The sequence below is a fragment of the Perca flavescens genome, chromosome 3, assembly GCF_004354835.1.
Source record: "Perca flavescens isolate YP-PL-M2 chromosome 3, PFLA_1.0, whole genome shotgun sequence".
Classification (NCBI taxonomy): Eukaryota; Metazoa; Chordata; class Actinopteri; order Perciformes; family Percidae; genus Perca; species Perca flavescens.
In genome coordinates this window covers 282,498-307,510 of record NC_041333.1, presented here as the reverse complement: position 1 = coordinate 307,510, position 25,013 = coordinate 282,498, and the positions used below count along the sequence as shown (strand labels likewise).

The window sequence follows — 25,013 nt, the reverse complement described above, 5'->3', positions numbered from 1 at the left end:
TGTACCCGAAAAGGTTTATTAAGCAGTTTAAATTCTCCTCACGGATATGTTATAATATGTGAATACACCTCTTATATGGAATTTCACACAGTCATAACATATTACAGAAAGGAGTTTATTTTAAATGTTATGGCATAATATTAAATAATGCGGTTGCGATAACATTTGACTTTCTTGACGATCCGTACTTGGTACAAAACTACTTCCGTCTAGCGACGTTCTGTTGTTGTCATGGCGGCGTTTCAAACTGTTGACAAGCTCGGACAAAGATTTGAGAAAGTTAACCATGTCACATACTTTAATCAACATCCACTTAGAGACGCTACGTGCCTAGCTAATTTAGCTATCATTTCTGTGTAAACTAAACAAGTGGTTACACGCGATGGTCGAATGGATTATGTTTGGATTAACGTAATGTTTGCAAACTTCAATTCAAAAGCGTAGCTAGTTAGCTAGCTAGCTAATGCTAACTAGCATTAGCATTAGCTAACGCTAGCTATATATCAAGAATTGTTTGCTGTTTTGACAGAACTGTAATGAGTGCACAGTTGTCGAGTTGTCCCACGGCTTCTGTAGGACAGCACAGTCCCAGGAGAGACTGGCTTGTTTCAGGTTCAACCCGAAACGGGCCCATTTTATCTACTGAGATGTCCCAAACCAAGGTAACTTAAACAACAATGACATACGCAATATTCAACTATGTTATATCTTTTCTATTCTAGATAGCTTATGGTATCTGACAAGTGCACGCATCCACACTGTTGCCAGCTGATTTGGTACAACTAGTTAAATTCAATTTACTCTGACAAATCAGCCTTGCAATACACCCTACCTTCATGAAGGTTAAAATGTTCATTTTTTGTTGAAACTGTTCTAGAGAGGTGTTGATTTAAGTTAACGTTAAATGGTCATATTAGGGGACTGTTGTGTGTGGTGCCGTTGGATTGTATGGCGTTGTACTAAGTCATTTCTAAATGTTGTCCATGTATATCAGTGAGGATAGAATAAATACTGTATTAGACACACCTCTCAGTATAGCACAATACAGTTCAACAGAACCAAATAGTACAACCCCCAAAACAACTTTTAAAAGCAGCTTAAACAAAAAACTTAAGATAAGATTTATTCTTGCACTGTTGCTTTAGATTCACATCGGATTTAGCTAATTGCACCAAACAAACTGGCAACTGGGTTAAAATGACATTAAAGACAGAAATAACTTGTTGAGAAAGTGGTGTGAAAAGCATGACTGAGTATCGCATTGCTCTTTATATCACATATGAGACTGGTTAAGACTGATCGTTGTCTTACACGCAACAGCTATTGTTCAATGAAGCCATCCCTGCAAGTACCAGCAACCGTGCCACCCATATATGCCAGCCAGCCCCAATAGTGATAGAGAGGCTGCTGCCGCTGTCAGAGGAGCGTGAAAAAGGTGGCAGCACCAGAAGCTCCATCAGCTTTACCACTCTCTCAGAAGAGAGACTGCGGGCTGCGGTGCAGCTGGCCAAGCGAGATGTGAGACGAAGGCGCCTTGAGTCACTCATAAAATCCCCTGCTAAACCCAAACAGGAGGCCTCCCTCCTTGAAATGAGTGATGTCGAGTTGCTCCAGGTAATTGATGTAGATTAACGGTACATAGTTTATAATTAATACGCTACATTTATGTCATATTTAAAGCATGATTGCCACTTTGTTCATTTATTGAGTCTTTTTCTCTCTCTATAGGAGCTTGCAGCCACTCCGAATAAGAACAAGTTAAAAACCTCCAGTCCAAAAGAGAAAGCAACCCGACCTGGACGCAAATTGTTGGTGCGCACACCCCAGAAGCGTCCCATTTCTTCCTTGCCTCGGATTGGCCAGTCACCCCCAACCAGAGACCCTGGCCCAAGGCAATTTGAAGGAGGCAAACGGACTCCTTTAAGCCAGGAGATTTGCAAGCTGCAGAATGAGCTAGAAGTGTATATTCAGAAAGTAGAAGAGCTAGCCAGCAAAGGTAACAGCTCACCTTTGTCACAATAGGCGTGTGTCTTACTGTTAATACACAAAAATCACAATTTTGGCACCCACCACAATCAGCACACTATTATGGCTTTACATTGCACACATAATGGATTAAACTAATCAGTAATGAATAATGGGGTTCAAACAACAGGGGAGAAGATAGAAGATCCACTGGAGCCTGAAGAGCAAAACAAGCTGGAGATACGCAGACAAAAGCAGGCAGCCCGCTCAGCACGTGTCATCTATGTTCTTCAGCAACAGGTATTTAAACCTCAAGCACATAAACCATTACTGACTTTTTTAATTTGTTCTGTATCTATAAACACTTGTCTACAAAATCATTATTTAATAGGTAAACGAGATACAAGAAGATATAGAGAAACTACGAAGCCAGAAAATGCACGGTGCCAAAAAGGTATGTTTTCAGCATTGTCACACATCTCTATACTGATGTGTAGAGCTCATGTATTAGTTATTGATGATACAGCGTTCAAAACCCCATATCAAATTACTTTCTGGGGCTTCCTGTCCCTCAAAAAATAAATGTTCTACTTGCCAATCAGACACACCAGTGAGTGGTCTGAAACCACAATTGTATTAGTTTTATTTGTTTCTATGACAGGCATTAAACAAAATATGTTTGTTTCCCCCAAAAATCAGTAACAAGTAACTTGATGTTCAAAGTTTCATGTGGCGGTACTTTTACCAACAATTGTTTATTCTTTAAATTATATTATGTTGCTAAAGTTTTGTCAGCTGTACTGCTAAGCAGAAATCATCGATGTATCAGTTTTAGTCAGTGGTAAATTACTTTCTGTTCTTCTTTCAGTCCATGGCAATAAACAGGCTTGCAGCTGCCCACCGTGGGACACTCAGGGCCTTACAGGTTGTAATCCACCAGCTTTCAGATGTATCTCATGGCAAGGTACCCCCTTATTACAAAGAGCTGAGCCAGCTGATTCGCCAGCTCTCTTTGTGCTCAGCTAAGGTTGAAGTACAACAGTGTTCAGCTGTGCCTGAGACGGCCCTCGACATCCTGCAGAAACTAGAGGTAAGGAGCATAAAGTTCAAATCCAGAGTATTTGGACAATAATATCCTTTTCATTGTTGTGGCTCCATTCTAACACAGTTGATTTGAAATGTAACAACTATGAGTATGAAGGACTCATTGTTTAAATTTTCCCTAATTTTAGGACAATATAGCAAAACAATAATCTGAAACATACAGGCAGACAACCTAAACAGTGTTTTGTGGAATGATTTACAGGCCATATCAGCCACCTGACCTTAGTCCAACTGATTTAGTGTTTTACTTACTGAAGGCCAGGGACATGTGTTTGTCTAGCACCTATCAACAAGGTCATTTAAAGTGATTACTGAAGACAATCATGCATCAAGTGGAGATAACTGCAGCTCAAGTCTGGCAGAGCATCGCAAGTGATGAGTAAATAAAAAGTGTCTGCCACTGTTTGTGGGTCATCGTCGAGTAATGGCTGTAATAGACCAACCTTTCAAAATAAGATGACTTTATTCAAGTCTAAGTTAATCTTTCCATTTACTTTCTGTCCTCCAAAAAAATAATACTAGGGCTGGGACGGTATGCTTGTCCTGATTCAATTATTTCACGGTACATGGGTGTCGATTTGATTGTTATTGCGATTTCCATTTATTGCGATTCTAGAAGTATTGCTATTCGATAGTATTGAATATTGCAATTTTCTTTTCCTTCTTTAACAAAATCAAAATAATATACTTCTAGAGACAATATATCATGAGACATTTCTAAAAACTAATAGTTTTCAAAGAAGAATGCACATAACATGTCATTCAGTCAGTCTGACATTTATTTACTTTGTAAAGAAGAACATAACATGGAATTTTTTTATGCGCCATCGGCGGTACTCTATAAACAGAATATATTTAGCTGAATTTTTGGTAAGTAATAAATAAATAATGATTCTAAGCAAAAAAAGAAAAGAAATCAATCAGATCCCCCTACCCCTCCCTCCCCAGTAAATACCCTGAAATTAAAGATAAGTCCGGGTCTCTACTTGTTATATATCATCCGTACACTTTATGACCGCACTGCACGTGGCTCTTGGTTTATAGATATCTGTTCCGCATGATTGTCTTTGTCATGTTGTTTATTTTTAAAAGGACAGTAAATCGAAAAAAGCATTGTATTGTCCCTCTATTCGTCTTAGACTTTGGATTCTGCCCTCAGTAAACAAGAGCTGCTCGAAAAGATGCAGGCCCAAGCATGTCCTCCACACAGGAAGTCTCCTCATCGCAGCATGTCACCTACTAGTGCACCCAAGGGTCCCAGCACCTCAGCTGTTCAAGGTCCTCGCAAACCGGCAAATCCCAAAAGAGGTGTCCGTGGTGAGTGGTTATTTTTCCTGGATTTAGTTAGCATGTTAATAAGCCTTTACTTCTCTTTGGTAAGCCGTTTGTGCGTGTGTAACTTTGTAAGTAATATTAGTCTTTTCTAAATGTATACCCTCAGTAACAGTATTCATTAAGACAATTTCAAACCTCATTAATCCAATATGAATGCTTCATAATTTCCTGCTTAAAGCCATGACCTACCGGTTGCCCAAGCCTCTGAAAACCGCACACATATTAAATTGTGTGTATGCCTTTTGATGAAGAACAAACCATTTAGTCTTGAGTATCTGGAAGACACCTAAGGGCTTTTGTGCAGTTGTGCTTGGTCCCCCCACTGTGCTTAAATGGCTGTACCCGGCTGAAAATTAATTAGGAGCCACGAAGAAGTGATAGGAAGGGAAAAATGGGAACTAAAGTGCAGAACTCTGGCCGTCGGTCCCCTGTTGCTTAATCTTATGAACTCCTGCTGGCACCTATTGGGCTGAGAGGCATCCTTTGAAAGAGATGGTTGTCAAGAGTGTTAGCTAATTGTCAAATTGGAGGTGTTTTGTTGTGTTGCATCATGCCTTCGGCCCCCAGGTCCCAAACTGATTTACTTACGTTTAAAAGTGATGGAGAGCTCATGCTATTCCTTAATTTCTATTTACACGAGATTCAATAAATTAAAGCTTTAGTGCATAACTTTTTGATATTAATGAACGTCCGTTACATTCAAGCCATTGCCAAATGAGTTGCTACAAAGCTAATTAGGACTATCAGCTCAACACAACTCTCTGGATTTCTCAGTAGGACTATGTTCAGAAGATTGTGGCGTCTGGTGAGTTCTTTCTTCGCGCACAGAAACTTGAGTGAGATTACCTCTCCTACTCCTGAAGAGTCCATCATGTTTTTTTAATCCTCTGTGTCCTCCTTGGTTACAAGCAGTAGCTTGAAGGAGGGGGGGGTGCGTGATCACAGAAAGCTTGCGTCATGTGGATGCAACGACAGTTGTTGTCATCACTTAGAATTCCTCATGGGGGTGACGCACTATAGCTTTAAGATTACAACCAGCCAAATGTTGAGTTTTGCATATGTGTCAGCAGGTAGGAGGATGACCTCACAGAAGCCCAAAACTACTTCTCACCAGCTTCTGAACAGGAGAGAGGTGCTCAGGGCTGGCCTGGAGAGCCTGGCCCAGAGAGAGCTCAGAGAGCTGCAGGGACCACCTCAGACCACCTGCAGAAAAGGAGGGGCTCTACACTTTGAGAGAAGCAGGGCTGACATTATAATGAAGGTGTTGGCTTGACTTCTACAACGCTTAATACTTACTTAAATATGTTCTAACACACAGGAAATGCTTCATATTATATTTTTATTAACATCCACTGTGAAAAGGCATATAAAGGTGTGCCAGCGGTCACTTCAAAGATTTAAACAATGTCAGGATCATGTAAACGATCTAAATGTATAAGTTATATTTCTTGTCGTAGCGTAATCAGATAAAAGAGGCAGGTTTCCAGCAGCCTACGGTCTCCTCTCAGCTCCGAGTGAACCAGCTGCCCCAAAAAGAGCGCTCGGTGCCCTGGATACCTACATCGCCTCACTCTCCTCCTCCACAGCGGTGAGCCTTTCATGTCTCTGTACATCTGATGACACTTTCTTTTCTTTCATTTAAATCATCTGTTGTTCACTAATATGTTTGCTCTCAGTGCACACTGGATGATTGAAGTCATTACATAACTAAGGTTATACTGTTATGTCTGCTATGTACCGTAATGTCAGAAACTCTAATGTCAAGATAACAGTTTTCATCCATTATGCTCATTAATGCATTATGAATGACTGTGCTCTTGAAAAAATAACATTTAGAAAAAGAAGGAAGGAACAAGTGCCAGCGGAGACCTGTCTATTAAATTGTTCATTTTTGCCACAAAGTGGCTTTATTAGAAAAATAATTTGTATTGTAAAATACATCATACCATCAGCCATGGCATATTCATATCAAGGTTATAAGATAAGAAACGGCAAAGGTATAGCTTAAAACAATTCCCAATCATGTCTGTTCTCTCAGGTAACAAACATGTTAGACAGGTCATATTTAAATTAAAAATGGAAATTGAAAGATGTATGTATGGGAGACCCCTATGTTTAAAAATGTTGCAGGTTCTTTGTGTAAAATAGCTTGCTCTCTTTCCCTTTCCCTGTTTGTCATCTCCATATTCCTTCTATCTGTCTGTGTTTGTTATTCTTTCATCCGTCTGCTGTTATCTCCACAGATCCCCTCCAAGGAGAAGACCAGAGCCTCGATGTCTTTTCTCTCCCGTGAAGCCCTTGGTCAGCCCTCCAAAGCAGACGGTGGCCGGTGGTTTGGTAGCAGAGCCGGCCTTGAGCTCAGAAAAGAAGAAACAAGCTCAGAATGAAGCATTAAGGCAAATCTCCTTCAAATTATTTCCAGATATTTCTCTTCTATTTATCAGATATTTCAGCATGAAATGTTGTAGTTCCTCAGATTGGTCATTTTGGGGGTTTTGTTATTTATTCTTTACATATATATACATACATACATACATACATACATACATACATACATACATACATCAGATTATCTGTGCCAGCGAGAGGAAACTGCTAAATAAATGGAATTTTAATGACTCATTCAGTAAGTTTTCTAACCTCTGTGTCAGACCCCACTTGCTGAGAGCCAAAGGCAATACTCTGATTCTAATTCAAAATTAATTCTTTCCAATAAATGAATCTAGGTGCGTGCTAGATTGAGGCCATTTCTCTTTATGGCTGATTAATAGTTGGCCTGTTTTCAGTGCTCATAAGCACCTCTTTGATTGAGTGTTCCACATATGTCTCTGTTTAATCAAATCTTAAATACTACAATTGTGCTTTCCAATTAATCAGGGGCTAGCAGACTGATTTCAGAGATGAGGATTATAAGGTATTTGTGTGAAATGCTTAATTGAGCTTGCATTTTTGCTTCATTTGATGGTTATTGGCTTGGTACAGGAAAGCCTGGTTGGATAAGATGACGATGCAGAGACTGAAGGAGCTCAAACAGCTGAGTAAAGAAGAGGCTGAATGCATTCAGACATTAAGGTACACAATAAATATAATTACAGATTTAGCAGGCTTAAAGGATCTGAGGGGATGGAAGTTGAAGGTCGTAATGTTGTTTCAGTTGTTGGATATTGATCCAGCTGGAAAACCGATACTTTGTTGATGCCATCTGTACCCAAATTACAACCTACATTAAAATTATGACAAGAAATACCAAACTACACAGAAAAATATGTAGACAATTAAGACAGCTGACTTTAAAATAAAACATTTCCCCAAATCCCTGGCCAATAAGAAAAATTAAATTGATCTATTTCAATCAAGCTATTTTTCTATGAGTGGCTCCCCATTTTCAATGTAAACTCCACAGGACACTTCATCAGGGAAAAGGTCCTAGTAATATTGGCAGAAGGGAGGTAGAGCTTTCTTCAGGGGCCCTATTAATCAATCACTGTACAATATACATTACATACTGTATATAATGATAACACATACTGAGATGTGTTCTATGTCCTGTTTGGATTACTGCCAACCCAAGGCAGTACTATATCAATCAATCAGACTTTATTTATATAGCACTTTTCATACATAAAAATGTAGCACAAAGTACTTGATACAGTTATTTAATGGACCCAAAACACCCACACACTCTACATTAAATATGACATACCATTATCAATATATCATAAGAAAATGCTGTATACTAATGGACGAATGTACAATTTTTGTATGCATGCCCCTAAATTTTACAGGATTATAAAACATGTATTAAGGGACTGGGCTTTTTTTAAGGAGTAAAAATATTCCAGTTAACTTCATGGCAAAGAGCTAAAATCACAGAGCCATCATATCTTATTGTGTTTTGGGCCAGGAGGCAGTTGCTCCACCTGATCCCCCTGTTAACAAATGACAGCTATTACACAAAACCTGTCACTTGTTAACAGGTGATCGGTATTGCACAATAGACCCCTTCACAATTACAGATTATTTCTCGTATGTAATGCTCATGTCACCTTCATCAAATGAATCTCTTCCGAGTTATTATGCCCAGAACCGATTTTAGCTGTAAGAAGCGTGTCAGGCTTTGTGAACATATTCATTGGCTTCTACAGTGAAAGAAACCAGGGTACATTTACTGCAGTGTTCACAAGGTTTGCTTCTATGCAGAGTAGGGCTGCAACTAACGATTATTTTATCCATCCATCCATCCATCTTCGTCCGCTTATCCGGTGTCGGGTCGCGGGGGGAGCAGCTCCAGCAGGGGACCCCAAACTTCCCTTTCCCGAGCAACATTAACCAGCTCCAACTGGGGGATCCCGAGGCGTTCCCAGGCCAGGTTGGAGATATAATCCCTCCACCTAGTCCTGGGTCTTCCCCGAGGCCTCCTCCCAGCTGGACGTGCCTGGAACACCTCCCTAGGGAGGCGCCCAGGGGGCATCCTTACCAGATGCCCGAACCACCTCAACTGGCTCCTTTCGACGCAAAGGAGCAGCGGCTCTACTCCGAGCTCCTCACGGATGACTGAGCTTCTCACCCTATCTCTAAGGGAGACGCCAGCCACCCTCCTGAGGAAACCCATTTCAGCCGCTTGTACCCTGGATCTCGTTCTTTCGGTCATGACCCAGCCTTCATGACCATAGGTGAGGGTAGGAACGAAAACTGACCGGTAGATCGAGAGCTTTGCCTTCTGGCTAAGCTCTCTTTTCATCTAACGGTGCGATAGATTGAATGCAATACCACACCCGCTGCGCCCGATTCTCCGACCAATCTCCCGCTCCATTGTCCCCTCACTCGCGAACAAAACCCCAAGGTACTTGAACTCCTTCACTTGGGGTAAGGACTCATTCCCTACCTGGAGAAGGCATTCCATCGGTTTCCTGCTGAGAACCATGGCCTCAGATTTGGAGGTGCTGATCCTCATCCCAACCGCTTCACACTCGGTTGCGAACCCGATCCAGTGAGTGCTGAAGGTCGCAGGCCGATGATGCCATCAGGACCACATCATCTGCAAAGAGCAGCGATGAGATCCCCAGCCCACCAAACTGCAACCCCTCCCCATCCCGACTACGCCTCGATATCCTGTCCATAAATATTACAAACAGGATTGGTGACAAAGCGCAGCCCTGGCGGAGGCCAACCCTCACCTGAAACGAGTCCGACTTACTACCGAGAACCCGGACACAGCTCTCACTTTGGTCATACATAGATTGGATGGCCCTGAGTAGAGACCCCCTCACCCCATACTCCCGCAGCACCTCCCACAGTATCTCCCGGGGGACCCGGTCATACGCCTTCTCCAAATCCACAAAACACATGTAGACCGGTTGGGCATACTCCCAGGCTCCCTCCAGGATCCTTGCGAGTGAAGAGCTGGTCCGTTGTTCCACGACCAGGACGGAATCCGCATTGTTCCTCCTCAACCCAAGGTTCGACTATCGGCCGAACCCTCCTTTCCAGCACCTTGGAGTAGACTTTACCAGGGAGGCTGAGAAGTGTGATACCCCTATAATTGCACACACCCTCTGGTCCCCCTTTTTAAAAAGGGGAACCACCACCCCAGTCTGCCACTCCTTTGGCACCGTCCCAGACTTCCACGCAATGTTGAAGAGGCGTGTCAACCAGGACAGCCCCTCCACACCCAGAGCCTTGAGCATTTCTGGATGGATCTCATCAATCCCCGGGGCTTTGCCACTGTGTAGTTGTTTGACTACATCAGTGACTTCCGCCTGGGAAATCGACGACAATCCCCCATTATCCTCCAGCTCTGCCTCTAACATAGAGGGCGTATTAGTCGGATTCAGTAGTTCCTCAAAGTGCTCCTTCCACCGCCCTATTACCTCCTCAGTTGAGGTCAACAGTGTCCCATCCTTACTGTACACAGCTTGGATGGTTCCCGCTTCCCCCTCCTGAGGTGGCGAACAGTTTTCCAGAAGCACTTTGGTGCCGACCGAAAGTCCTTCTCCATGTCTTCTCCAAACTTCTCCCACACCCGCTGCTTTGCCTCTTTCACGGCAGAGGCTGCAGCCCTTCGGCCCTTCGGTGCCCTGCAACTGCCTCCGAGTCCTCCGGGATAACATATCCCGGAAAGACTCCTTCTTCAGTCGGACGGCTTCCCTGACCACTGGTGTCCACCACGGTGTTCGTGGGTTACCGCCCCTTGAGGCACCTAAGACCCTAAGAGCACAGCTCCTCGCCGCAGCTTCAGCAATGGAAACTTTGAACATTGTCCACTCGGGTTCAATGCCCCCAGCCTCCACAGGGATGCACGAAAAGCTCCGCCCGGAGGTGTGAGTTGAAAGTCCGTTGGACAGGGGCCTCCTCAGACGTTCCCAATTTACCCGCACTACGTTTGGGCTTACCAGGTCTGTCCAGAGTCTTCCCCTGACCCAACTCACCACCAGATGGTGATCGGTTGACAGCTCTGCCCCTCTCTTCACCCGAGTGTCCAAAACATACGGCCTCAGATCAGATGACACGATTATGAAATTGATCATTGACCTTGGCCTAGGGTGCTCTGGTACCAGGTACACTTATGAGCATCCCTATGTTCGAACATGGTGTTCGTTATAGACAATCCATGACTAGCACAGAAGTCCAACAACAAACAACCACTCTGGTTTAGATCAGGGAGGCCGTTCCTCCCAATCACGCCTCTCAGGTGTCTCCATCATTGCCCACGTGCGTTGAAGTCCCCAGCAGAACAATGGAGTCCCCCACTGGAGCCCCATGCAGGACTCCAGTCAAGGTCTCCAAGAAGGCCGAATACTCCGAACTCCTGTTTGGTGCATATGCACAAACAGTCAGAGTTTTCCCCCACAACCCGCAGGCGTGGGGAGGCGACCCTCTCGTCCACCGGGTAAACTCCAACACAGCGGGCGCTCAGCCGGGGCTTGTGAGTATCCCCACGCCCGCCCGGCGCCTCACACCCTGGGCAACTCCGAGAAGAAAAGAGTCCAACCCCTATCCAGGAGTATGGTTCCAGAACCAAGACTGTGCGTAGAGGTAAGCCCCACCAGATCTAACCGTAGCGCTCCACCTCCCGCACCAGTTCCGGCTCCTTCCCCACAGAGAGGTGACGTTCCACGTCCCCAGAGCCAGCGTCTGCCGCCCGGGTCTGGTCCGTCGAGGCCCCTGACCTTCACTGCCACCCATGTGGCATCGCACCCGACCCCAACGGTTCCTCCCACAGGTGGTGGGCCCATGGGCTGGAGAGATGGGAGCCACGTAGCTTGTTCGGGCTGTGCCCGGCCGGGCTCCGTGGCAAACCCGGCCACCAGGCGCTCGCCGACGAGCCCGCCGTCTGGGCATGGCTCCAGACGGGGGCCCCGGGCTTCCTCCGGGCAGGGTCACTCCATCTCTGCCTAGCTTTTTATTATTTTATTATTATTTTATTTTAATAATCGATTAATCTGTCTTATTTTTTTGATTAATCTATGAATCGGATAAAAAATTTTTTTGATTTACATCAACTCAATACATACATACTTGTTGTTTTAGTTAATAGTTATGTAAAGGTAAGTAACCCAAATAGCAGATACAGACAAGACAGACAGACAGACGGACACACACACACACACACACATTCATTAAATTATTACCATCATTGTAGTAAGTGCAAGTTAAGTTCGTTTATACACCACACACTAATATATTTGTCAACAATAACTGATATGGGACAAAGCACATAATATATACATGACAACAGATTGAAAAATGAATGGGCCAAAAAAGGCGAGTGAATAAAACAGTGTCTTTAGTCTTGTAAACTGTACCCCCTGCTTTATTACTGTTATTACCGAGCTAACGCTAGCTTGTCATGCTAGTCAGCTGGATAACGAGTAAACGGCAGCAACAGAAGAGCTACTGGAGGGATGGTACGTTCCTCCCTTCAGACCGGAACAGAAGTAGGATAGTGTAGTGACTTTACCCTGCTGTTGAACTCCCTTCCTCCTCATCAAGGACTCCAACAGGTTTACGTTTTAGGTGCTGACTCATCACCGTGGTGCGCCCCTGCCATGCCGTGTCGCTTTTGCTTATCTTGCAATTAACACGTTTTTGATTGATTTAGTGTGAAATGCTCCCACACCTTGGATGACTCGGGTCATACTGATTTCTCTGCCTCCGCCGAGTGTTTCAGAACAACGTTACGGGTCTCTCCGGTCTCTCTCCGTATTTCCTCTACCCCCGCTCTGCGCTCAACAATTTTTTTTTTCATCTCCGCGACTAGGTGGCGTAATAGTTGCGCGACACAACAAATCGATAATTAAATTCGTTGCCAACTTTTTTAGTAATCGAATTTTATCGATTTTATCGATTCGTTGTTGCAGCCCTAATGCAGAGTAGTGATAGTTTGATAGTTTTGACGCTTTTTAACCACAGTAAATTGTGTAGGATCCAATCAGGCTTAAAAAGAAAAAAAAAGTGTTTTGGTTACAGAACTTCTTCTGTGACAGCGCGCAGTGTGGGTGTGTTTTGGTTTACAGGTCAGAAGTTGTCTCGGAGAGAATTCAGCCCCTTCTGGATGAAGAAGCACAGGTGAGAAGACCCATCTGTTGTCTGGGTAGTGCCAGATTTGATCTCACTTCCCTTCCTTTTATATGTCTCCTTATATGAAGAGGAAAACGATCAATAAATTTTTTTTGTCAAAAGAAAACATAGCGCTTGTATTTACCTTCTAATTTACCACTGTAAGTAAGTGAAGAGTATCTGTATTGTTTTTTATGGACTTCAAAAGTGACAGGATGTGCTCCTCGCTGTCTGAACAGGCTGCAGAGAGGGTGAGCTGCACTGCTGTTGTTTTTGTACAATAATTCGCAGGGGAGAGGAGAAATAGTGTTGCTATTGAATACAGTTTGAATTTGGTATCATGGCCATGATTAAACAACATGAACTGAACAGTTGTACAATTTGGCCCAATATTCTTTTGTGGATGTTGTCCTCCACAGGCAGCAGAGAGTGCTGAGCAGCTGAGTGAGGCGCTGCTGGAAGATCTGTTGGAGGACACTGCGCGGGCGGCGTGGGCTGCTGAGACAGAGGGACAGTTGGAGGGCATGGCCCTGTGTAGGCTGCAGGCCCCCACCCTGGAGAGTATGCTGCTTCGTATGGAGGAGATACAGGTGAGAGCTGCCCTAGTGTACAGAAAGGCCCACCAACAGAAGGTCAGCGTGGAGCAGTGATCAGTCATTTATAGAGAGCTTTTGTGACAGCTTTGGTCTGGTGTTGTTTACTGATTCAGTGTCTATTGGCAGGTGGACAATTTGTTCATTAGAAGGTATTTATATGTTTGTGTCTGAGCAGAGAGATCAGGAGGAAGTGAGGAGACGGTTTGCTTCTATCACCTACTCAGACCCTCTTCACTGGGAGCGACCAGGAGCAGCAGGTAAAAAACACTTCTGTTTATCCCCTCTAACTGCATTTAGATAAATGATTTGCCTGATGTCTCCTGTAGGTGGCGACAGCGCTACAACTGACAAGGGTAGGTTAATACTTGTCATTCTGACTTCATGCTCTGCTTGTTTTGTTCTGTCTATCTGTCTGTCCCCTGCTCCACCTCATCCCTCTCAACACACACTACCACTACCCCCCTTCCTCTCTGTTCTCTCCCAGGAACCCAGTACCATGCTCCGGGCTCCAGGCCAACCTCTCCTCAGCCAATTAGTGTTACAAGGCCAGTGCCGAGGCAGAGCTCTGCAGCTGATATTGTCCTAGAGAAACCTGTGGAGACTGGGTGGGTTTCTATGTCCTTTACCCCGTTTTCTTACACTCGATTAACACACCATTTCTAACTCTCATCTTTTGCTGATGGCTTCCCCTCCTTGCTGTGTTTTATTTATCTTAAAGAGACATTTTGGAGTGCTCCCATAATATTATCTGGAGAGCAGTATCCTGCTTTGACCTATTTAACTTCATTCCCAATCTTTTGAGCTAAAATTAAAGGTCTGTGCCCCCATTTTAAGTAACCATGGCTCCAACACAATAGTGAGTATTATATGACATTATGATAAAACCCTTATTTAAAAGGCATATACATCTACAGCTCTCTCTTGGAGAGTCTAGGTCACTTTTCATGAGAAAAACAAATATCAAATTTCAGTTTAGGACTTCCTGTTGTGCTGCGAAACTAAGAGCAACAGCAGCATCATCCACAGAAAGTCATTCACTATTGGTTTAATTAGGCCTCTAGACTTGATAAAAAGTAAAGTAACGGTTTTCCAACGATGCACAGTTAGTGTTTTTTTCCACATGACGTGTCGGTGCCCTATAATCACTCTCCCACTGGGAGGCCTTAGTCATCCCGCAAAAACTCACTTGGTGGCTACCATACCCAGGGCAGAGTCTATTCCTGACTCTGGCAGCAGACTCCACAGAGAGACCCTCCACTGCCCAGGGCTTTGGCTGCAGCTGCTGTTCTGCTTAAATTAATGAGGAACTTGGAAGGAGGAGAAAAGGGAGTGGAAGGACTGGAAGTTATTGACACAGACAAGCCAGCAGGATGCTGCTTCTAACAAATTCAAGCAGCAACATTAGCAAATTAAAGCCAGTGAGACCTGAAGTGCATCAGTTACAGTTCCCATAATGGAAACTTTACCCTCTGTGACTCATCTTAGACTCTGTCTTCGTAACACATCCATCAAGTAATAGCTCTATTTTTTGCCAACACTGGCGCTTGGAAGTCAACTAAGTACTGTCTAATTTTTTCTAAAAGGTTTAATGTCTTTTCATTACTTATACTTTCTTCAGAGGAATTCAGCCTTGCAGCTTTTTAACAGGGACAAAGTCATTTGAGAACTGCCAGCTCATTTGTTCTGAATCTCCCTAATTTCTCTAGAGCATAAAATATAGACAGACCTGCCTACATCACTTTTATCCTCAGTCCAAATTACACTGCCTTTTAAAAAGCATTGCCCCTGGCTGGACCTTTTCATGTTTTCTTTTTTAACACATTGAATCACAGTCGATGTAATTAGGATTTCTTTGACATTGATCGGTAGAAATAATGTCAAAGTAAATATCAAATCTCTGTAAATTGACCTAAATTAATTTCAAATAAAGAACAAAAGTTGTCATCAATAATTAAGCAGCTCAGCATTTCAGCACTAGTCTGCTTTTTACTAAGAAGTGGTTGATATGTATTCTTTATAAAGCTAATCTGTTAGTTGATGTTTTTAATAGCAACATCTGAGATTTCTTGGCCATAGAGTAATGACTATTGATTGCTGTCGGTACATTGATCAACATAGTCCCTTAGTAATCACTGAGTGACAGAAAATTCAGCAGCATGGATTGGGTGGCTTTGCTGTCAGCTGACTCACACATCATGGCGTCACAGTATCTCTTTTCCATTAGAGCTCCTCAACATTTCTAAAGCAATAATAAAACCCACTCAACATGACAGCAGAACTTTGTTTGTATTGATGACGGTTGTGTATAAGAAATATGTGGCTCCAAGATTGCTTGCCAAGCAGTAATTGTACTCGTTATCATTTGAAAAATAATAACCATTGATTCTAATACATTGTCCACATTAGTCACTTCTTCTGTGCTCTTCATGAAGACCCGATCAATTTAGTAGTTACTTACCGGCTGCTTGAATAAGTACCTTTTGTCTGTGAAAAAAAAAATCTTAATTTTCATATTTATTTCATGTTTTCATAGCCAAATGTAATCTTCTTCTCTGTGCTGGTACAATATAATTGTATATCAAGAGTTCACTGAGAAAGCTGCCAATAAAGGTTACACTTGGTGCAGTTAGTGACCGCTACTACAAGCAGAATCACTTTTTCTTATGCCCTACAACGAGATGCAAACAGAATCTTGTACAGAGACAGCAGCTCTTTTTTCAAAGTGCTTAGTCCCTTTAGAAGTAGTACAGTTGGAAGTAGGGAGTCATTTGGCACAGTTTCTTTATAATTGCCGCATGGACGTTAAAACACAAAACGTCCATGTGGCAATATTATAAAGTCAAATTGGAGTGCTGTCTTAGTCTTTACATTTTTTATCTTAATTAAGGATACCAGCACCCAGATTTCAAGTTCTAATCGTGAGTTGAGGGTTTATTTTTAGGTTCTAAATTGACCCAGGTGGCACAAGGTGATGGAGTAGTCTACCAATTGGAAGGTCGGTAGTTTGATCCCTGGGCCTTGCAGTCTTCATGACAAAGTGTCCTTGGGCAAGACACTGAACCACAAATTGCTCCCGATGCTGCGCCATTGATGTGTGAATGAGTGTGAATGTTTATCTGATGAGCAGGTGGCACCTCGTATGGCAGCCTCAGCCACCAGTGTCTGAATGTGTGTGAATGGTGAATGGTACCTAAAGCACTTTGAGTAGTCGTTGAGACTAAAAAAAAGCACTATATAAATGCTGTCCATTTACATTTTACTTCACTTACCCGAGAAGATAAAGTAAAGAAAATTGTGTCAAAAACACACAAAGAACCAGCCTTACCTAAACTTGTTGCAGCCTGCGTGTTGAATTCAGCTGTTGTTGATATATTGTATAGATCTTTTTTTAAAGATTATTTGTGGGGCTTTTTATGCATTTTTTTTTAGATGCAGATAGACAAGAAATGGGGGAGAGAGAGGGAATGCCACGCAGCAAAGGCCCACTGGTCGGCTTCGAACCCAGAGGTCACCCCAGAATGTGTAGGTCTTTACCAGGAAGTAACAGGATCTGAGTTTGACAGTGGTCCTTCATAATTGTAACATGAGATTTGATCGTTAGTTTTCATCTGCAGCCTAAGGAAACAAGCTGCATTAGTGTCCAAGAAAACAAACTTGATTTAATGCTAATGCCTCAGCTTGAGCCAGAGTCAAATCACTGGCCTCATTAAGGGAAGTAATTCTCCAGATAATGAAAAATGTTATTGTGACAAACACTTAAGTCCCAGTAGGTATTTTAAAGCTGCAGCCAACTTCAGGTCAGTCTAGATATTTGTTTATCTGCCAAGAGTTCAGGTAATTAATACTTTTGTGCAATAATCAGCATAAAGTATACTGAGCTTTAGCAGACCGGGAAACTTTATATGAATGTTATTGATGATATATAATTCTGCTTTCATGTTGCCGGGCAGTAGAATAAAAACACTTTCATCAGTTTCTATGGAGGAAAATAGCCTACAAATGCAGTTTGTTTTGTGTGTGTTAATCCTCGGTCAGTGTTGACTCCTCTACTATAGTGTTCAGTGTAGCAGAATGGCGAGGAAGGAAGAAAGTTTTCGACAGCAGACATTTTTGGAGGCTTCTTTGATTGTATATTGTGTATTTGTTGACCATTAATGACACTGGCAGACTGTTATCGCTCATGGCTCTTTTGAGTTTATTATTGTAGTTGCTGTCATTGATGCACGGAGGACTGATGGTGGAATGCCATTTGATTGACTTTTAGCTGATTTGAGGAAAAGAGGAAATAAAGCAGATTTAATTGTATTGTACAGGTGCTCAGGCTTTCGGTCTGCTCAGGCTAGAGGTTACTTAGGAGTCATGACAACCGCAGAAGAGAGTTTGTTTACTATTTTTGTGGCAAAGTAGTTGTTTACATCACACCGATATTTCAACACTTCCATCATGTATCACTAGACACAATACTGGCACTGTCCTCCTGAAAAGTATTTCCAAAAACATCTATTATTCCTTACCGTGGCTGTTTTTGTGCTTGTGTGAGCGCTGTCAAGCGACCACACAGACAATGGAGTGAGAGATTTCATCTTTGGAAGATTTATGTATCCATGGTGAAGAACCCCCCCTGCTTGGCTAATGCTCTGACTGACCAACTGCAGCTGCATCAGCAGGTCAAACAAATCAATGGAAAGATGAAAGCCCCACTCAGCCATATTCTGAACCTTTCATGTATATTTTTTTCATCTGCTCTTTCATTCCACTGCCCCTTTTGTTTAGGGCTACAGTTGTCCTCTCAAGCCAAGTATTACAAACAAGCTGAAGGCTGTGTTGCACAGTAAATGGCTGCATCCAGTCGTGGCCTTACATTAAAGGAACATGCCGACTTATTGTGAATTTAGCTTATTCACCGTAACCCCCAGAGTTAGACCAGTCCATACATACCCTTCTCATCTCTGTGCGTGCTGTAATGCTGTCTGACGGCTCCAGCGGCATCAGGCCAGCACAGAACCTGCAGGTGAATGGTTCCAGTAATCCTACTGCTCCCAATAAGTGACAAAATAACGCCAACATGTTCCTATTTACATGTTGTGATTTATAGAGTCACAGTGTGTACAAAAAACAACGTAACATGAGACACAGCCGTCTCTCTAACTGTAAACAAACCAAAAACTATATTCTTAGGTGGAAGAATATAGTTATTGGGCGGAGTGATATGCTCGCAGTAAGCCTGTCTGAGAATATAGTTCCCGGTTTGTTTACTGTTAGAAGATGGCTGTGTCTCATGTTACCTTGTTTTTTGTACACGCTGTGACTCTACAAATCACAACATGTAAATAGGAACATGTTGGCGTTATTTTGTCACAATTCGGAGCAGTAGGCTAGTTGGAACCTGCAGGATCTATGCTAGGCTAAGCTAAGGCTGGAGCCGTCAGGCAGCGTTACAGCACGCATGGAGATGAGAAGGGTATGTATGGACTTGTCTTACTCTGGGGGTTACGGTGAATAAGCTAAAGTCCCAATAAGTTGGCGTGTTCCTTTAAAAATGACTCCGATGCTATCTGATTCCAGTACAAGATATTGTATTCAAGAGATTGAATATCAAATATGTCTGAGTAGTGCATTACTGAATAAGCAAGAAAGTTGCAACACTATACATCCTCCACCTGTTTCTTTCCTGTTGTTCTCAATCTCTCGCATGAATCACCCCTTACTTTCTCTGAGTCACATTTGTCTTTGTCCAACTCAGCTTCAGCACAGCATGTGTCCCTTTTGATATATGGCATATGGCCCCGGCCTTTGCCAGGTCCCCGTTTTCCCGGGCGATACGTGGCTAGAGCTTTTGTACAGAAACTAGAAGAGCAACTTGAAAGTCACTTGAGGTGATTTTGCTAATAGCCAATGCTGTTTATCTGTTAGAAGGTAACACTAACACTTAGTCGTAACATTTCTGTTACTTGTATTGTTTTGTTTATTTACATCACCTTTTTACAGATGTGTATTCAAGGTTAATCTTGGCCTTGGAGCTTTTGCCCCAGTCTGAAGGGTGTTTGTTGACAGGAAAAGCAGGCTGGTTCATGTTTTGAATATGGCACAAAAAAGCGTGGGTGCTATTCTGGCTATAAATAGGAAGTGAATTTGCAGTGTGCTGTATTGATGCTTTCTCCACATTGTTCCTCAGATGCCCATCAGACATCGACCCATTTCAGACTGGAAGCAGAGTTGACTGTGCTGACACTTTGATATTTATGGCCACCCCACCGCGGTTTGCAGCCCCCACAGTCAAAACAGAAACAAGTTCAGCCGAGGCCGGGGAGCACAATAGAGAGGCACTTTGCTTTGGGAACTGCTGCAACACTAAATATAGCACCGAGAGCGCCGTTGCAGCAGCCAGGCTGATTTGTCCAAGCAGAGAGGATTATCCAGCCAGACCATGGCAATGCCCAGCTGAGCCCCGACTCACTCTGGTCTGCGCTTTGACACCTCTCCTAAATTCATCATCCTCAGCCTTAGACGGCAAGTGTTTCTGGTCAATCGCAGCGTTGCACTCCATTCTGGCTCTTGTGCCAATAAATGAGTTTGCCTCTTGTCCACAGCCCTCAGAAGTCCTTTACCATATAGTGAGAACACTCAAGGTAATGAAAAGGTGTTGTGGAATCCCTCCCCCACTGTTTGCCTCTCCTCATGGGCATCCTCTTGTGTCTCCTCAGGCACAGCGTCCTCTCTGAGAACAGCCTGACAGAGGAGGCATCCCAGGATGAACAGCAGCACAGACACAGCGCCGTGTTCCCAGGCCCGTTGGAGAGAAGCCGGGGGACTGCTATCTCCGTGCCAGGCAGCATGCTGAGAAACATCCGGCGGTACCGGGAAGACTACGAGGCCTACCTGCATGTTGTAGCTCATGAGGCTGTCGGCAACTTTAACCCCTGGGCCATCGCAGACAGGTACTGTGAAAGATTAACAGTGAAGGTTTCCAAACATCGCAATTCCCCCTCTGTGTTACAGAGTCTGTAGTTAAACTGTGCTAATAATGAATTATTTTTGTGTCTTTGAGGTTTTATAATTCTTATATCGTTTTTGTCACCAGAGCCTCATGGGCACGAGATGTGTCCTTCCTCGGTTTTGTGTTTGACAGACATAGCTGTGTCTGACAGCCCTGTGTTTGACAGACATAATGTGCAGTCTGAAGTGCTCACTCTCAGAGGATCATGCAGATTATGGTTTGCATAGTGTGTCTCTGGTATTCATCGTTGTTCTTCTCTCCCACTCACAAATTTGCATACTTAACAGAATTCTTAAGTTGCTGCAATGCAGAGTGCAGAAGACTCCCCCTCAGCGATGCACATACATACAAACAACATACTGAATCCATGTGTTTGATATATCAGTTCTAAACTTCTAAGAGATCAGATTTTAAGTTGGTCTGTTTTTCTCTCTGCGTCACAGATTGTTGTTTTGCTTAAACTCATAACCCAAAAAACTGTTGCCCAGTCTCACCCATGGGATCTGACTTCTTGTGCCACTGGCTCATTATCAGTCCCACATCAATGAACCAAAGTCTTCATGAGATGGATCTGTACTTTTCTGAAGTTGGAGAAAAATATGGACAAGCCATCCAATTACCTTTGTGTGTTTGGAGAGAGAACACATACATATACGCGTCTACATCTACACCCCCTGCTAATCTGACACCGTGCAGAAACCTGTCTGTGTGATGAGGTGGTAATGAGCTGCCTGGTGGATCCACCCCCCATTGAATGCAAAATAGCAAAACTTTGCCACAGCTAAAACAAAGAAAACTAAAAAAGCTATTTAAACCTTCGTTTGAACTTCTTTAATGCATTTTTTGGACAGATGATTATTAAAATGCACTGCAAAACGGAGTAGGATAATAATTTAGTAGTTGGATGAAGTTTTGTTTAATATTTCTTTCATAAATTAATAGCAAACTGTACAATTACTAGCCTAGAGGTAATTCACTTTTTGTGGTGGGAATTTCATCATTTGTGGAGCATTAAACATAGAGATAATGAAGAGTTATTCAGTAGAGCATGTCTTTTATCATATTAGTGTTATTAATATTTCCTAATGGCTGTTCCCAATCCATTCTTCACTCTGTTTCACCCTGTATGCAGCGTTGAGAGCAAAGTTACCTTCTTGATTCTTCAAAGGTACAGGTAGTTCATCAACACACAATTACTCAGCTTGTTCCGTTGCACCGACAACCTAATGATTTGACGTTTCTGGGGCTCTGTAAGGGAGATCCAAGAGTGTACGTCACTTGTGCTCATCTCATATGTCCCTGCTTCAGTTTGTGTGTGTGTTGACCCAGATAATGTCAAATCAATCATAATACTGAAATATAGCTTGGTGCTGCGCCACTCTTTTGAGTTATTTCGCACCATTTTATGCCTTTCAGGGCAAGGAGTTTTTCATGTCCAGCTTTGAAAGTCAGTAGACACACTGCTTTGATCACACCTTATGCATTTTGGAAGATAATGACTCAAGGGTGATGATTTACATTTTCTTTAAAGGTCCAATGTGTGGGAATTTCTCCCATCTAGCGTTGAGATCATATATTGCAATCAACTCTCTCGCACCACGCAGTTCAAAGTACGTATTACAGCTACGGTAGCCTTCACTCTTCAAAAAGCCGGTCTCTTGCTCTTTTCAATCTATCCTTTTTCTTTTTCTGGGCGAAGAAGAAGAAGACTCCTGTTCCTGAAATTTGGATTTTGTATATGTGTGGTCCTCCATGTTTCCTTCTTCAAACTTGCTGGGGCCGGGAAGCTACGATACCCATTAGCAGCATTAGCAGCAGCTGAGAGTTTATCATGTGACAGCAAAAACGCAAAAGGCGCAGCAGTATGTCCTGTATGTCCCTTACCGGCCAACGTATTTCAAGATGGAGCATGAATATGGAGCGTCTACCCCAGTTCATACAAATGTCAAATTTCAAGCCAAAAGGAATACTTGGAATTAATAGTGGTGGTAAATATTCATGAAAAAGGACAAGTTTGTGAACGGGCAACACAGATTTTGATGATGAACAACTAAGCACGTTACACACTGGACCTTTAAAATCTTAGGAAGCCAGATTATCTGCCAATTTTCAAAAGGTCTAGTCTTTCATCTATTGGAAAGAACAATGTAGTATGGGATATAACAACAATCACAACGTCGATTCTTTGTAGTTTTATGAAATAGTAGTCTCTATACATGACGGTCCACTTCCAGTACTGCTCCGGTGCTGCCGGAAATTCCCCCGGATCACGCTCTTTTTGGCCGAATGTCCCGTCCCCTTCCTCTTTCTTTGTGTTGGCGTTCTAACCTCCGGTGGATTTGTGAGGACTATGGTTAACTGCTCCTCAGATCTCTGCAGGGTAAATCCAGACAGCTAGCTAGACTATCTGTCCAATCGGAGTTTTCTGTTGCACGACTAAAACTACTTTTGAACGTCCACATGTTCCACCAAAACAAGTTCCTTCCTGAGACTTTTTAGCAGAGGCACCGTGGCTCCGTCCGCAGCTTAGCACCGCCCAAGACGATTGTGATTGGTTTAAAAAAATGCCAATAAACCAGAGCACATTTTTCTCCCACCCTGGAATGCTGTGTGGACTAGACAGACCCTGGTCTGGCAAAGCGAGACTAATGAAATAGTAATAGTGGTCACGTGAATTTCATATATGATTTTGTTTAATTTGTTGTGATGCAGAACATGATTTGTCAGATGTTATATTCAGACTTTTCTATCAAATTAAAATTTGTATGTACTGTATATCTATTTAATTCAGAAAAGACTGACCCTCAGGAGACATCTTAGCTACTTGTTTTTAAGGAAAATGTCTTTCTCTTTCTAATGCCTCTGTTCTTTCTTGTCCCCCAGCCTGGCAGACGAGTTGCTGTCGGAGGCTTTGGCTGACGTGGCAGCAGAGTTTCAGGATGTTGTGGAGGAGTACGCCGAGGCCGTCTTCACCTCCGAGTTTCTTCAGCCGGTCCAGTCACCGCCTGCTTCAGCTGCGGCTTTGGTCAGCTAATAGGATTCCAGCATCATGAATGAAGCAGTTTCTTACAAATTATTATATGTAATTATTTTAGTTGAACATCTGCATTGTCAGACTTTCAGCACAAAAGATGTAAATATCAAAGACCTAGGGTCTCTAGTTTCTCAGCGGATGTTATACCCTTACACCTATGTACGTATTTTGTTAATTTACAGAGATTTTTATTTAACTAGGTTTGTAGATATTTTTTTAATGAAGCTGCAGCAGACAAGATAGTTGACTTGCACAGGGAGCGTCACAATACTGTTTGTGGTCCATCTGTATCTGTGATTGAATTCCGCTGGGAAAGTTTGGTTAGTTTAGATAAGCTTGGAGAGACCATTACGACATTACAGAGGATTATAAGATTACTGCCCTCCCCTTGCACTTGGTTTAAATCTCCCTAAGGATTACTCACACTTTCTATATTCATGTTGGAATATGGAAATAAATCAAAAGCATACGGTCACCAACAAAATGATGTAGGAAACCAAGGGCATCGTGTGTTTAATCTATTGTAACTTAATTTCCTCTTTTGCTTAAATGTATAAATTAATGCAGCATAAAGCTTTATTTCCCCTAACTGATAAACGTGTTAAGTCATGACCACTCTGAGGAGATACAGTACAGTAAGGAGTAACATACATGTAGACGTTCATTTTAGAGTTTATAATTGGTTTCACACCACTTTGTAATCATCATTTCAGTGTTTTTCTTCACTTCTGTTTTATTTTTTTCCCCACAGAGCTAAATAAAAAATGGCCACTGGTTTATATACGGTTGCTACCTACCAACTTAAATCCTGCACAGTAATGGGGAAAAGTGTCAATTCTGAATGCAAAATAAACAGGATGGACTTACCAGACCAAGTAAATGTCTGAGTCCCTTGAGAGCGACATGAAAGCCGTGCAGACGGAGCAGAGGGGACACATCCAGATGTTGCGTTGGCCTGTGGGGACCAGCCTTTGACAGGGGACATAGAGTGACTGAATGAATTAGCTCACATTGAATAAGCTGCCTCAATTTTCTCTCAGGCTGGCTTCTGTGTGGGCGTCTGCATACGTGCAGGCTTTCACATGCTCAAGCTCGGTGCAAATTTCTTCTTTTCGATCCAGGAAAAATAGAAATCAGTGGGCTCAAAGCGAGTGTTGCTTCTGTACAGAACTGAGGTTGTTCTGACATGGCGAATGGGGAACATGAAACGCATGAAATGATTAGGTACATTTTTAACAGCTTTCTAATTATTTTTCAATGTTGTGGTTCAGAAATTTCAGAACTTTCTACCAAGAGACATTTAAGCGATAAAAATACAACATTTAAAAACATATTTCCATTTCTGCCACTTCAGCAGGCACCACTTACCATTCCACTGTGAGACTGTGTTATCAGCAAACCAGAGAATCAGCTCCCTACTTTA

At 42.8% G+C, this 25,013-nt stretch overlaps 1 protein-coding gene across 4 annotated transcripts; it reads left to right on the top strand.

Annotated features, from left to right (window-relative positions):
* The first annotated feature begins 226 nt into the window (after window positions 1-226).
* On the top strand, window positions 227-24,461 carry kiaa0753 (KIAA0753 ortholog). Of its 4 annotated transcripts, none has more exons than XR_003692210.1 (18): window positions 227-662; window positions 1,321-1,614; window positions 1,729-1,996; window positions 2,156-2,265; window positions 2,357-2,419; window positions 2,834-3,055; window positions 4,209-4,386; window positions 5,472-5,665; window positions 5,862-5,992; window positions 6,648-6,800; window positions 7,387-7,476; window positions 12,898-12,972; window positions 13,172-13,214; window positions 13,383-13,553; window positions 13,735-13,816; window positions 14,044-14,164; window positions 16,989-17,081; window positions 20,264-20,342. XR_003692210.1 is itself a non-coding variant. In XM_028573687.1 (18 exons), exons 1-18 carry the CDS (start codon window positions 537-539, stop codon window positions 23,588-23,590), a joined length of 2,703 nt encoding a protein of 900 aa, XP_028429488.1. In that variant the 5' UTR covers window positions 227-536; the 3' UTR covers window positions 23,591-24,461. The 4 variants fall into 4 exon arrangements, 3 of the variants coding, with proteins under 3 accessions (XP_028429488.1, XP_028429487.1, XP_028429489.1); XM_028573687.1 differs by lacking the exon at window positions 16,989-17,081 and adding an exon at window positions 23,440-24,461 and having other exon boundaries at window positions 5,475-5,665; window positions 20,264-20,497; XM_028573686.1 differs by lacking the exon at window positions 16,989-17,081 and adding an exon at window positions 23,440-24,461 and having other exon boundaries at window positions 20,264-20,497.
* The last annotated feature ends 552 nt before the right edge of the window (window positions 24,462-25,013 follow it).

Coding starts and splice junctions, on each gene's coding strand:
- kiaa0753 (XM_028573686.1), top strand. CDS start 537: ATGAGTGCACAGTTGTCGAGTTGTCCCACGGCTTCTGTAGGACAGCAC. Junction 5,993..6,647: donor CACTCTCCTCCTCCACAGCG/GTGAGCCTTTCA, acceptor TTATCTCCACAG/ATCCCCTCCAAGGAGAAGAC. Junction 20,498..23,439: donor CCCTGGGCCATCGCAGACAG/GTACTGTGAAAG, acceptor CTTGTCCCCCAG/CCTGGCAGACGAGTTGCTGT.